The sequence below is a fragment of the Tachysurus fulvidraco genome, chromosome 2 (genome assembly GCF_022655615.1).
Source record: "Tachysurus fulvidraco isolate hzauxx_2018 chromosome 2, HZAU_PFXX_2.0, whole genome shotgun sequence".
In the NCBI taxonomy this organism is placed as follows: domain Eukaryota; kingdom Metazoa; phylum Chordata; class Actinopteri; order Siluriformes; family Bagridae; genus Tachysurus; species Tachysurus fulvidraco.
In genome coordinates this window covers 21,717,728-21,732,269 of record NC_062519.1, presented here as the reverse complement: position 1 = coordinate 21,732,269, position 14,542 = coordinate 21,717,728, and the positions used below count along the sequence as shown (strand labels likewise).

The 14,542-nt window shown below is 38.0% G+C and overlaps 1 protein-coding gene across 12 annotated transcripts in view; it reads right to left on the bottom strand.

The window, feature by feature from the left end:
• Positions 1 to 2,889: 2,889 nt before the first annotated feature.
• Positions 2,890 to 14,542, bottom strand: part of camsap2a (calmodulin regulated spectrin-associated protein family, member 2a) — a 44,745-nt gene continuing 33,092 nt past the window's right edge. For 3 of the 12 annotated variants that reach the window (XM_047810056.1, XM_047810058.1, XM_047810064.1), the window contains 13 exons: positions 14,270 to 14,409; positions 12,277 to 12,367; positions 12,083 to 12,173; positions 11,953 to 11,990; positions 11,766 to 11,835; positions 9,689 to 11,663; positions 7,629 to 7,765; positions 6,237 to 6,457; positions 5,653 to 5,749; positions 5,378 to 5,443; positions 4,870 to 4,988; positions 4,644 to 4,762; positions 2,890 to 3,722 (listed from right to left, as the gene is read on the bottom strand). In XM_047810056.1, coding sequence (XP_047666012.1) covers positions 3,417 to 3,722; positions 4,644 to 4,762; positions 4,870 to 4,988; positions 5,378 to 5,443; positions 5,653 to 5,749; positions 6,237 to 6,457; positions 7,629 to 7,765; positions 9,689 to 11,663; positions 11,766 to 11,835; positions 11,953 to 11,990; positions 12,083 to 12,173; positions 12,277 to 12,367; positions 14,270 to 14,409 — 3,470 coding nt within the window. In that variant the 3' untranslated portion in view covers positions 2,890 to 3,416. The remainder of the gene's footprint in view (positions 3,723 to 4,643; positions 4,763 to 4,869; positions 4,989 to 5,377; positions 5,444 to 5,652; positions 5,750 to 6,236; positions 6,458 to 7,628; positions 7,766 to 9,688; positions 11,664 to 11,765; positions 11,836 to 11,952; positions 11,991 to 12,082; positions 12,174 to 12,276; positions 12,368 to 14,269; positions 14,410 to 14,542) is intronic. The other 9 variants (XM_027176145.2, XM_047810066.1, XM_047810059.1 and 6 more) reach the window with 6 other exon arrangements.

Genomic DNA, 14,542 nt, shown 5'->3' with positions numbered 1-14,542 from the left:
CACAACATACCAAAATGCACTGCATTGTGTGGTGTTAAATACACTGATTAAAATATCCAGTACACTTTTTTAATCCCATGATTCATTGCAGTAGTTGCAGTAAGATACCGAGAACAGGTTTCATTTATTAAGAATACGAGCTGATTAATTGTTCACACACGTTCCAAATTTTCACAAATTCATCAAAGTCCTGTATCTTGAATGCCAACAATTGTTTGTACCCTTATTCCTGAATGTAAGTTTATAAAATAATATCTAATGTATACACTGACTAATTAGTTTTAGTAAAATAAATTTGATGAGTTTACTGCACATTTCCATATGGCCTACACTACTGTATAAAAGGAGGACAAGCTTGTGAGTCGTTTGTGTGAAAATGTAGTGCAGCACATTATTAGAGCCAGCAATAAGTGACTAATGTTAATGATCTGTACATTACACATTGGCTTCCTCTGCATATATAGCCTTATGCTTTTCTAAAATAAGAGTCAACAAAATATCTACAGCTATTTATATGCACATTTATATTTATTACTAGCTATTTTTATGATATGTATACAGTACTGTGCAAATGTTTTAGGCAGGTGTGAAAAAATGCTGAAAACAAAGAATACTTTTAGAAATATAAATAATCAGTGTTTATTTCTCAGTGTTTATTTCTGTCAATCTACAAAATGCATAACAACAGACAAAAACAAAAGCAAACAAAAGAAAAATCTATATCAAATCAATATTTGGTGTTACTAACTTTTGCCTTCAAACCAGCATGAAGTGATGGCACGGCCCCCACAGAGCACTGATCTCAACATCATTGAGTGTGTCTGGGATTAAATGAAGAGACAGAAAGATGTGAGAAAGCCGACATCCACAGAAGATCTGTGGTTAGTTCTCCAAGATGTTTGAAACAACCTACCAGCCGAGTTCCTTCAAAAACTGTGTGCAAGTGTACCTAGAAGAATTGCTGCTGTTTTGAAGGCAAAGGGCGGTCACACCAAATATTGATTTAATTTAGATTTGTCTTTTGTTCATTCACTGCATTTTGTTCATTTATGAAAATAAATGTTTAACACTTCCATTTTTAAAAACATTCTTTGTTTACATTTTTTCACACCTGCCTAAAACTTTTGCACAGTACTGTATATATATATATATATATATATATATATATATATATATATATATATATATATAGTTTTGACCCTAGATTAACTTTCATTTCTGCCTGTAATAAAGTTTTCAGCTCTTATGTGTTGTGTGTTTATGAAACCACAAACAGTGACTACAGTGTCATGAGCAAACCTGTGCAATGAGGTATATGAAATCATTTACTTCAAACATCCATTTTCTTACAACAATGTTCTAGTGCTCTCGATACTTTCCTTGAAGAAGAAGAACAACAGAACAAATTTAGAATTTCTGAAAATTGGATTGAATCAGAAAAGGAGTCAGAGGTGTATATGTACATGTAGAAAGGGCTCAGAAATGCATAAATGGTTGGGCTACCAATCGGAGTTTGTTCCCAGGTCCACCAAGCTGCCACTCTTTTGCCCCTGAACAAGGCCCTTAACCCTCAATTGCTCAGATGTTTCTCTAGGATGTACACATCTAGCTGGTACTGAATCATCATGTTTGACTTATCAATTTGTGAAATTGAACTAATGTCACAAATCAAGCTACTGATGCTAATTTCAGCACTCTGATTATAAAACATTTGGTATTTAGGAATAGAGTTTGAATCATGCTGAATCTGACTGTTCATGTTTGTGCAAAACATTTCCCATACAACATTTGAGGTCATGCTCAACTTTATTCCAATCATTATGACTCAGATGTGTTTGACTATTTGACATTCGACAGTAGTGTCTAGAAAAAAAAAATGCTTGATTAAAATGGGCAGATGAGCTCAAAACACATTATACAATATGCAAATTGTATGTATTTACAAATACACAGCCAGTTTTTTAAATAATAAATAATTTTAATACAACTGCTTTAAAAAGGTGTGTTGTCCCCAAATACAGTACATCATGCCTGTATATTCCACTGCATAACCCAGGACACCTTCAGTAATTTACTACTTTTATTAATAGGAGTGTGTTGAGGATTGTGGAAAAGCATTGGCTATGGAATAAGGTAGGAAAAAAAGTAAGAAATAAAGAAGAGAAAAAGTAATTCAAAGAATGTTCATATCAAATTAAGTAAACTTTGACCCATTAACATCAATATTCAACTGGCACACTTGAATATTCACACTTAAATACCCTAAACATCAACCAGATAAACTAATCCTACCCCAAGCCAAATAAAAATGGCATAAATTATTAATAAAAACATCAGTTTTTAGTCTAAATCATTCAATAGCAATAGAAAATGTAGTTTGGCACATTGCTTTCTGACAGTTTTGCTAAATTTGAAGCCATGAAAGACAATACTGTCCCCACTTGTACAGAGGGAACTTTACACTGGAAATTATACTGACTGTTGCAGACTTGGTGAAATATAATCATCTATCACAAATGAGACAAACAAGAATAACTAGTAATACAATAAAACCTGTCAATATATATTAATTTTAACTGTGAAGCTGACAAGAGAAAGATCACTGATACATTATTCATTATGGCATTATCAAATATCTTATAACTTCATTTTAGCAACCTACAATCACATAATTATGCAACAGGAGTTTGTGTTCTAAACCTTAGCAATATATCATTAAACAAACGGTAAATAGACCATGGCTTTGAATTTAAAACAATTTCCTTTGATCTGTAAGATTATACAGAAGGAATAACAAACAATAAAACACTGTAAGAATTCACAATCCTGCTGTGAACCGAAGCCGCTTAAAAAAACCTCAATGTGACAAATGCAAGCAAAAATATGCTATGTACTTAATACCACATTCATTTATTTAACATACAGCATTACTCCCGAAGACGAGGTCCACTGGTGACCAGCTCTTTAAAAATAAACAAAAACACTTTAATGGTAAGTATCTTTCATAAGATTACTTCATTACATACTATAAAACAAAAAGTAACCGAAGAACTTGAAACCATATACAACATTTCTTTTCATACAGGCAAATAACATTCAGTGCTTCAGTATACCAAAAGCAGTCATATTACATAATTTCCTTATTTATCTTTTTCTTGCCACATATAAAAGTTACACACATCCTCCCACGCAGCCACACACAATCTTTAACAGAACTGCACTGCTCAGGTTCTAAATACAGGATCCACTGACAAGCCCGTCCTGCTTTACAATCCAGTTGTGCATATGCTTAGTTGTAGTGTGAGTTGTGTTCCATGACAAAGATGCAGAAAGATGCGCAGTGCAGGTTGCAGTTTATAAGTAAGAAAAAGCGCATTGCTGAGATTCAGTAGCGAGAGCTGATACTGTATACAACATTAGGACTTGTTGGGTGCTACTTTCTTCGGTGTTCCTGGCTTCTTGGTCTGCCACAAGTGACCGTGGATGGTTATGGCATCTACACTGGCAGACATGGTCTTAGCTGGGATTTGGCTAAACTGTTTCCGATCAGAATTGTACTTGAACAGACCTTCGATCATCTTGCGTGTGATGCTTTTGGGCCCAATTCCAGCCAACTTGTTCATGTGCTCCGTGTCAGGGCAGTACGTGTACACAGCACGGAACTGGCAGCCCGAATCACGGAACAGGATTAGGAAGTTGTTGGCCTGTGATTTTTCCATCTCCTATAGAAAACATGATGTAACATTGCAGTGTTACTGCAGGACGTACTGTAGGTCATAACACATTCTAATTACAATGGTGCAACAGCACAACAGAACTACAATGCCACTCACCGTGGCTGACGTGTTTAATATGCTCTCCAACTACAAGTGTAATTTTGTATGTGTATTAGTGTTGTCATGTGTCATCACGAACTTAAGTCTTAATATGTATATACTGCATTGTTTTTTATTGGATTTTTCATACATTTCTATGCTTATTCTTAATTTTATTGTAAGGGACACATGCTAAGTAAGAATTTCATTGTATGATCTAAACCATTGTGTTCTACTGTGCACATGACAATAAAACTCTGAAATCTTGAATTCCATTTTAATAATATTTACATATACTGTATTTTATTGGATTATTTTAGATGGGACAGTGCATTATCAAACCATGCTGATTTTATTTAAAGGTTTAAGTAGTCTGATTCTATACAAATAACGAATAAAAATATTTTTTCTATATACCACTACCATCTGGAATCTTTACTCATTTTTGGCTCAAAACAAATCATTCTACTTAATGTTCTTCAATTCAATTCAATTCAATTCAATTCAATTCAATTCAATTCAACAATGCACATTGTTATTTAAAATTGAAATAGAAATATAAGTGCAAACCAGAGGCATTTAAAAAGGTATCTATTCTCACAGTGACACTGAAGAGTGTGATTATAAATAATATCCTTTCTCTAACTGTATGTAGTCAAGTGGAGTTGTGTAAGCAGGAACTTTTGAGCAACGTATGAGTATGAGCATAATAATAGAATAATGTTTGAATTCAGTTATAGTTTTAACAAATTCTTTCCTGACAAAGCCATACAATGTTCAATGATGGAAACCCAAGTGTCTCCAAATGGCACTTTTTACAGTTCTTACCTCCAGGATCTTGTTCTTCTGACCTTCATTGACTTTCCCAGCCAGACAACAATGAGCCAAAGCGTTCTGAATTATATGCTTATTCGACTTGGCACTGGGCTCTTTGTACAATTTAGGACCTAAAGATAATAAAAATATTTACTTGAGACATATAATGACCTGTATTTATTTGGAATGCTACAAAAGAGGTTTATGCTACTACAAACCAAATTGTTCGGAAACTAACCTGTGTATTCAGTGGTTGAAGTGACAGAGGAGGTGGTGGAAGCATTTTCCCAGTCTTTTTCTTCATTATGGCTCCCAGACCGAGAAGGAGACAGGAAGCTATCAGCTGAATCAGGCCTACTGGGGCAAACATCATGCAAATTATGTGTATGATGCTGGTGAATTATTGCAATTCTTTTGATCTCATGCAATTTCAGGCAATAAATTTACGACATATACAGCAAAGGTAACTGGTCGCAGATGAAGGTTTTGTGCTGCTACATATGTAATGTAGCTCATTAGGAGTGACAGCATCACATCTGCTGTACAGGACTGGGTGTTTAATGACATGTCCCAGTCTGAGGGCTAAGCTTATTGTATAATGAAAAATAAACAGACAAAAGCAGTTGTGGTATGGGATGTGTAAGCATGGACACCCTTTGACCAGGAACAGATAGCCCCTGACTGTATATGACACAGCGAAAGCAAATAATTGGAATGGTGCGGTGGTTGATCCAGCTAAGACTGACCTTCTCCTTCTTACACGAGGAGAGTTCAAGAAGCCGTATAGGCTGCCCGATGCTAAGCTATTGCTTCTGAATGTGAAACAGTTAACAGAATAAGAAATACCAGGTTAGTACTAAAGAGTGACTTACACACTGTAAAAATCTAAAACTGCACTGATTTATAGTACTGCTGCTGTATCTATCTATTTATTTATTTAAGACCCATCACCGTAGGTTAAAGAAAAACAAATTTAATCATATTTAACATTTATTTTACTTTACTTAACCATGGTTCTTACCTGGGGGTTCGTTTCTCTGAGCTGATGCTGTCATTGTCTCCCAGATTAAGGGAGGCCAAAGAGATACTGGACACTGAAAAAACACGAGGTCGTGAACCTGGATGTAAAACACAACAATGCAACCGGAAATAAAGTTAGACAATTCAAAGACAAGGCCACTTACTGTACTTTGAACTACCCCCTTTTATAAAGCTCACTGCACACAGATTCATGATATAATATAGTATCATACAGTATAATACAGTATAATATGATATAATATAATATAACTCAACAACAGTTGTTAGCAAGGGTAATAAACTCACTAAAATGCTGTTAGTCTCTGCAGAACACTGCTGTTACAACTGAATTGGAAGTTTTAGAGGAATTTTAGAAAGAAAAAAAATAGTTGAATTAGAAGAAAATTTGGAACAGAGTAGAACAAAGCCAGGCAAAGCAAATGAACACAAAAGAAGAAGTACATTGAAAGGGTTAGAAGGCCTATTAGACCTGATCTGAAGAAAGTCAGTGAGCAAGAAAGCAGAAATTGAGGGTGGTACAAAGCACATGGGTCTTGCCCTGGTAGAGGGCATCTGCCCCTTTACCTGCTGTTGCCCTAACAGGGGTCTTGGGTGACTCAATCACATCCCTGTGAATGGATTTAGGCCTTGGTTTCCTTTGCTTAGCCGTGGCTGGCCGAGATTTTACCAGCATGTCCATGTCCTCCATGAGCTTGAGCTGCTTTCTCCTTAGGTATTCTTGCTTGATGAACTCCCGTCTGGCTTTTTCCTCCTCCTTCTTCATTCGATCTTCCTCTGCCTTTAATCTGAATAATAATAATAATAATAATAATAATAATAATAATAATAATAATAAATATAGCTGCAAGCAGCCATTCCGGGGTCAAGCCGATCATATGCGCTCAGAACATGTCGCTGATGAACCATACCAAGTTTCGTAGCGATATGGTATTGTTTTTAAAATCTCGTTGCCACTAGGTGGCGCTGTCACAAAACATTGCATGCACTCTCAGGTCATGACTATAATGACATATCCCAAGTTTCGTGACGACACGCATAAGTTTTCCGAACATACAGCCTCACGTCTGTTTTGGCGTGCTCGCCGCCACGTATGATGCGATGGTTTGGTATCGTTTGACTCAGCATGCCTCAAGGAGTCTAACAACACCTCCTTCACGATTTTAGACTAAAGTTTGCAGTAGTTATAAGCGAAAATAGCTATTTTTCAAATCTCGTGGCCACTAGGTGGCGCTGTCACAAAACGTTGCATGCACACTCAGGTCATGACTATAATGACATATACCAAGTTTCGTGTCGACACGCATAAGTTTTGCGAACATACAGCCTCACGTCTCTTTTGTCGTGCTCGCCACCATGTATGTTGCTACGCTATACGAGAAGGCATTGGTCTATCAAAAAGCTTTTTATAACTTTTTGTCTCGGGTGTCTCTAGATGCCACATACCAAAGGACATGCAAATCGGACAAACGGTCTAGGAGGAGTTCGACAAATTAGGTATTATGGAAAATTCAAAATGGCGGAAAGGTATTCATGACAGAAATGATGTCATACGGTGCATTCGAATCGGCATAAGCAAAGGATCCAAAATATGCAAGAATTCTGTCTCTAGGCCTTACGAGTCAGCAGTTATGAACATGAACATAATTGGATGTTTGGACTGTTGGTGGCGCTAAAGGGTTTGAGCTAGACACACCAAGGTTGCTAGAGTAAATTCTAAGACTGACCTCTACATGTGTGCCAAATTACATAACTTTCCTACATACGGTTCTATGGGCTGCCATTGACTTCAATGGAAGAAGAGGAAGAATAATAATAATAATAATAATAAGAAGAAAACCGACAATAACAATAGGTGTCTACGCCCCTTCGGGGCTTGACCCCTAATAATAAAGCTTTTCAGACCTGCATCATACAAATATTATGTGAACAGACATAGTATGGTGTGTAGGGCCTCACCTAGCCTCCTCTTTCTTCTGTTCTATCTCAGTCTCAAGCTGCTGCTTCCTCTGCTGATGCTCCCTCTCCCTCCTCTGCCTCTTCTCCAGCAGGGCAGCTCGCTTCAGTGCCATGCTGTTCTCCCCCTTCATGTCATCCTGTTAATTAATAGATGCGACAACAATGTAAACACAAAGGCTGAAGAAGTCTAATCTCATCTACAGTGTTTACGACAAACAGTCTATAATTAACTTTATTACTAATTACCAGTGCATTTAATTCTCAGAGTTAATTATATAGTCAGAGTTAGAGAAACCAAGCTGAAATGTGACTTAAAGCAAATTCTGACTATTAGTCCCGCTGTTCTTGAGTCTAGCCCCAGCCTGACTTACACAAACATGTAAATTATTTATTCTCCCCAGGTTAATGACCTAAATAAAACAGTATTCCAAGTTGCTCAGTTAAAAACAGCAAATTAAAAAAGTCATACTTCTACCACAAGATCCTAAAGCCTGTCTTTGTTAACTAGAAAACATCCTACATCATCTGGTAAAATGTTCATACAACTTTACAAACCTGGTAGATTACAGATTGCTGAGAACTAAGGTGATGATATAAGAGGCAATGCAATACTGTAGCAGCAGAAATAAAAGTAACAGCACCCTCCAGTGCTACTACCAATCATCATGAAAATGATCTAAATGACTATGTAATAAAACACTACACATATTTATTGAAATTTTTCGCTCGTCCTGATTAGAATGTTTTTGTACATAATAATAAGTGCAAACAAATGGTCATTCTTGAAAAACCACAGGATTGAGGTTAGGGGAAGTTTAAAAATAAGTCCACATATAGATGTTGACCTGCACAACCAGGCAGCAATGATACAATTACAAAGCAGTTAAAAATACCAGTGAGCACTATTAGGCCCGTAAGACATTATTTCCCGTGTCTTATTGCTAGGAAATGAAGTTCTAGGCAGTCTGCCCACTCAGTGAGGAGGAAGATGATGTTTAAATATACACTCAGTTCTGCGTACCAAAATCTACACAAATTGTTTAAAATAACGGTAACTCTGACCAGGAAAAAAATAAATTACAGAACATAACAGAATTATTAGTCTCAGTTTTTTTTTATTCAACATGACTGTTCTTTGTCCTGGAAAATTTATATTCGACTGCTTCAACAACATTAGCTACCTCAAAGAGGCAAGTATAGTGTTATAATTTACATGATATAATATAATCACATCATTTTACTGATTTTATTCCACCGCTGTCAGAAAAAGATTTTAGAGCTTTGAATCATGACAAGACCGAGGTATCATTTGCAATCAAAATAATGTAGCATAATTAGCTAATGTAATATACTAACAGAAAATAAAGCTAGCAGAAAATACCTTTACCAGTCTCATATCCTCTGCTCATTAGTCATCACTTTGTTAAAAAAAAAAAGAAGAAGAAGAAAATGTATGGTTGAGTTGTTTCCTTTTCACTCTCATGGGAATGGGCGGAGTTCATGTTTTTTTTTTAAACAGCCAGCCACTAGAGGGCCTTGCAGACATTTTGGTAACTTTTGTCACCACAGAAGAACTCTCATATTGTCTTCTATATTAGAAGTTTGTTTAAATTGCGACCCTAATTAAATGCAGCTTTAAACTAAAAACCACCCTTTAATATTTGGTGTATCAGACACATGACATATTAAACACAGAACATTTTTCACAAGCTACCATTTACGATTCGTTACGATGTACGAAACGAATAATTAATATCATGTCGTACAGTGGCGTGAATAGGAATTTTAAGTGTGGAGCCAATCACTCCAAAAATCATTCATGAAACATTCAGTGTGAGGTTAGGATTCTTCCAGTTCTTTCATCCTTCCAAGATGATTTAAAGAATAAAATCTAAGTTTGGACTTTTTAATGTCACTTGGAATAAGTATGAATGATAAAATAAGAGTTTTTGCGAATACAGCCCAAGATCGTACGTGAGTTTAATACTCATTTTAAAAAGCCTAACTGACCATTTTACTGTTTCATATACACAAAACAGGAATATTTGAGATATTGTTACCTTAAAGAAGAATCCACAGCACATCTTCTGGTCATCATCCAGGTTCTCTCCTGTTGTCAATTGCTCTCCACCTTCTTCCAACTCCTGTCCATCTAGAGGCTTTAGGATTGATAGTGGCACTTCGATCAAGTTTTTGTTGATTTGAGTAAATGAATCTGTTGGCTTCTCAGTAGCTGTTACTGTGAATGTTTCTTTTACAGCTTGGGACAACACCTCAGAAACACTGGCTTCCACTGTGGGCTTAATTTCTCCTTTTGATTCTTTTCCGTTAGCCTCCATCTCTCCATTTTCCTCCACACTGTACTCTGAGTACTTGTTTATTGACTTTGCGCTGTCTGTTTCAACATTAGGTTGTTGTGTATCATTGGTAAATAAAGTGAGATCAGAAGCAGTACCTTCTGTACACAAGGGTTCAGCTTGCATATTATTTTTGCTTGGTTTTGTGTCATTTCCCATGTATGCAAAGGAGCTGGATACAGACTGAGAGGGTGAAAATCTGCGCAGACGGGGTATGCTGTCCACAGACTGGGGTACAGTGAGAACTCGGTTGAAGGGTGTGATCTTCAGCTCAGTAGGCCTGGGTGTTCGTGGGGTTTTCGAATGGAAGGAAGCTGACTTCCTCTTGATATTGACTGGGGATCGATGGGTGACAAGCGGGGAGTCAGCCGGTGAAGGGGAACCTGAGGATCGAGTCCCGCTTCCTCGAAGCTCCTGTACCTGTTTTTGGGGCGAAGGCTGTGCTGGACACACAACCCAGGACTGCTGTTCCCGCATTTGCATTATGATCTCCTGCTGCTGGGCTAGCCGCTGCATCTCTGCCTGCAAAAAGCTTAGAGAATTGTTCAACTTGTTGATAGAACGCGTGTACTCTACTAGGTCTGCCTCAGACGTGCTCTCCTCCCCAAGGGACTTGACAGGAGACTTTTCTGGAGATTTTACAGCATCATTTAGTGTCTTGGTACTGTCTGGGCATGTGGTGTATTCCTGTATTTGTGAGGCACCGTCATTCTTCTTTTTGACCACTGTGAGAAAGGCATTGTGCCCCATCTTTTGTCTGTGACGTGTGAAGGCAGCTTCTACCTTTTTCTTCTGAGCTTCTATGGCTCGACGCTTCTCTTCCAGCCGCATGCGAAGCTGCACCATTTCTGCAGCCATGGCCTGTGCTGGATCCCTCTGTGGCTGGTGGGCAGGGCTTGTCTCTGGTGAGGGGGCCCATGAAACTGAGTGTGAAAGGTTGAGGTCTGAACTGTCTGGTGTGGTCCCCTGAGAGATGCCACCTTTGGACTCTGTATTTGGATTGAGTTTTTTAAACTTTTGTTCGGCAAAGCTGGTCATCTTAATCCCCATGGGGGTATCAGGTATGGGAGACTTGGTGCCAACACTACTGGGATATGAACCAATGGAATCCTGGCTGTGACTTGCTCTAGCCTCAAAGCACTGGTCTGCATCTAACTCCATACTCGTTGTGCAGTCTCTCAGCGATGAGTCATCATCCAGGGTCTCTTGTATGTCTTCTGTCTTTACGTGGATCCCAGTGTCCACCTCTGTAGTTGAAGCACTTGAAATGCACATGGCCTCTGACACAGAGTCTCCTTCTTCAGCTTGCGTTTTGGGGGTCAGCTCTTCTTTGGTCTGCATGTGAAGGAAGAAACCTTCATTCTCTGCCTCAGCCCTCAAGCCCTGTTGCTTTTCTGAATTATTAATTATTTCCAGGGCTTCCTCAATGCTAGTTTTTGCTGTGCCATTCAGATCACTGTGTTGAATTTCCACAAGGTTATCTGGACAGCCCTCTTCCTCAATGTTTTGACCACTGATTGGTTGAAAGGACAGATTTCTCTTCATTCCCTTGGCGACTTTGAGCCCGAATCCCTCAGTGCTCACAGACCTCGTCATACCACGTCTGGGTTGTGTAGTAGTTTGGGGGTTGGTGTCCTTATCAAATGGGATGTCAAAGGACACTCCCTGAGACCCTGACCTACACAAAGGACAAAGGATTTGTAAAGTGTACATAGCACATGTCTATAATATTTCTAATGAACATTGAAAACATTGAAATTGGTGCCCAAAGTATTCACACCTCCTCTCCTTGGGCCAAGTCCCCAAAAAGCTGTCGACAAATGACATGGAGGTTGATCGTCTAATTTCACCTGGACAAGCATGCAAACAAGGGTTAATATATGAGTAATACATACTGTTAAGCAGGTCACAGAAAAGAAAAGAAAAATTAACAGAAAAGAAAAAAAGGCTTTTTAAAACCAGCTTACCTGAGTTTGATGTTAAAGGCTGTTGTCGAAGCGGGAGACTAAATGTTAGAAGCACACATCAGTAAGGCACAGTATCACATGACAGCAAAAAAAATCTTGAAAAACCATTAAGCTGTGAAAGTTACTGTACCTTTGTCTGTTTGGATTGGAAGGTCTTTCGACGAAGCTTCTCTTTGTGACTTTAGAAATGGACACAGATGGCACATTCTTCAGTGGTGGAGCTGGTGTTAAAGGCCATAGAAATGAAGGTCAGTTTGTGTAGTTTTAAAGCAAAGTGTAGTCTTAAAACAGCACAATATTAAAACTTCTTGTTATATTCTTTACCATCATCGGCCAAAACCTGAGGCTGCACAAAAGATGGCTTAACCACTTCAAACCACCAGAAGAGCTCAGCCATGAACACAAGGTAGTTATTCTGTCAAAGAACGAAAAGGAAATTATTCAATGAGGAGGTGTAGGTTTGCAAAGAGCAGTCTTTATAGCTCTACAGTATATCTGTGCTATACCTCTGCTCTTTCTAATTTAAGAGTGAGGTGACTTGAAGGAGTGTGCAGTGTGAGGATAAGTGGGAATGAAGCCACACATCAGTGGTCTATTGGTGGAGTATCTACTGGTGTTCTACAGAGGAGATTTTCCCAGGATATTTTAAAATAGTGAATAATACAGAGAAATATTTAATATTTTGATTCATTTCCCTAGAGGTGATAAATAATATAGTTTGTTGAAAATAATGCAGATTGCTGATATTATTGAACAACTAAGCAATGCTAATGCAGTTAAATGAGCTAACTAAATATTCAGCCATGACTGACCATCTGGAATATTTGCTTAGTTTCTCTACCACTTTTTCTTGGCGTAAAATAGTGTACTAAACATTTGTTTTAACCATTAACTACAAGGATGATTGTATTTTTCCTCTACATATAAGCTGGGATTTATGTTTGCGCATGTCTTTACAGAGTCAGAGAATACGTTACTATGGGGAGCCTCTCGCCACTGAGAGTTTTGTAATGTGTGACTCACCACTTTGGCAAATGTGAGCAAACCAACCGCCTGCGTCTACTCACTGTTCTTCTGCTTGTAATATCAAGCTGTGCAGTACTCCAAAACCATGACCTTGACATCATATACCCCTATCGTTGTAGTTAGTTCTGATTCAGTCAGTCTAGCAATGTTTTATACGGAGCAAGAATAAACGCTGATACCATGTTTCCATTACAAGAATAGCACACGATATGTGTGGGAGGGGATATTTTGTGTGATCCCAAAAATGACAAAATACACTATATGACCATAAGTTTGTGGACACCTGATTATCATACATTTATTTGGTTCTTCCCCAAACTATTACCACAATGTTTGAAGCAGACAGTTATATAACATATCTCTGTATGCAATCATTACAGTTTCTCTTCACTGGGACTAACAGACACAAACCCTGTTCCATCATGACAATGTCCCTGTGCACAAAGCACAGAGCTCCATGAAGACACGGTGTGTTAATGTTGGAGTAGAAGAACTCAAGTGTCCTGCACAGAGCCCTGACCCTGACTCAACACCACTGAACACTGACTGAACCCCAGACCTCCTCACACTTACATCAGTGTCTGATCTCACTAATGATCTTGTAGATGAATGAACACAAATCCACACAGTCACAATCCAACATCTGGTGGAAAACCTTCCCAGAAGATTGAAGAACATGATGTTCGACAAACATGTATGGATGTTATGGTCACGTGATCCCAAACCTAGTGTTAGAAATATTTCAGTCTGCTATTAATCCAGGTTTTTCATTTTCATCCTAGTGAACCCTAAATTCTATTTATGGATGGTGGCTCACAGCTTAACAGTGATTAGTTGAAAGGTCTGAGCATGTGTAGCACTGTGGTGAAATTAGGTTTATGTTCAATATTCATTTGTTTTCAATTGTAATAACCTTTAGATAGTGTAGGGTTGTACTGTCCGCAACACTATGACCACTGAGTCTTTTTGTATTTGTTTTAATACCAAAACACATTTCTATACTCTGACACATCTCTGTCCCAGCGGAACAAAACACTAATTAACAGGACACACGTTAATCAGTGCACAATCATTATTTTTCTTAATAAGTCTAGAAAAACGTATACTGCTCTATTGTCAAAGCATGTACAGTGCTGTGGTTAAAAAACTTATAAAGATAATAAACATAATTTTGTTAATATTTTGTATAAGTATTAAATCTTTCTCACTGCAGAAGTCACACTAATGCATCACTAATGCTCACTATGTGCCTTAATAAAGCAAACAATGTACTGACACTATACTGACTTACTTTGATGGAAGAAGAGGCGTAGACCATGTCCTCCAGACTGAAGTGGCAGCAGTGGTTCAAGTGCTCGCAGCAGAAGTCCTGAACCAGCTGAAGGTTGTACAAGCTGTCCGCTAACGACATGCTTTCTTTCAGGCACACGTCTGTCAAAGAAACAAGTTTCATACGAAATGAGCTCCTGAAATCCTATCTAACCTGACCAAACATGGCACAAGTCAGGAGTACAAGGGACTCCACCAATCAGGAGTCAGCACATCACATGATAAGTAATAAATA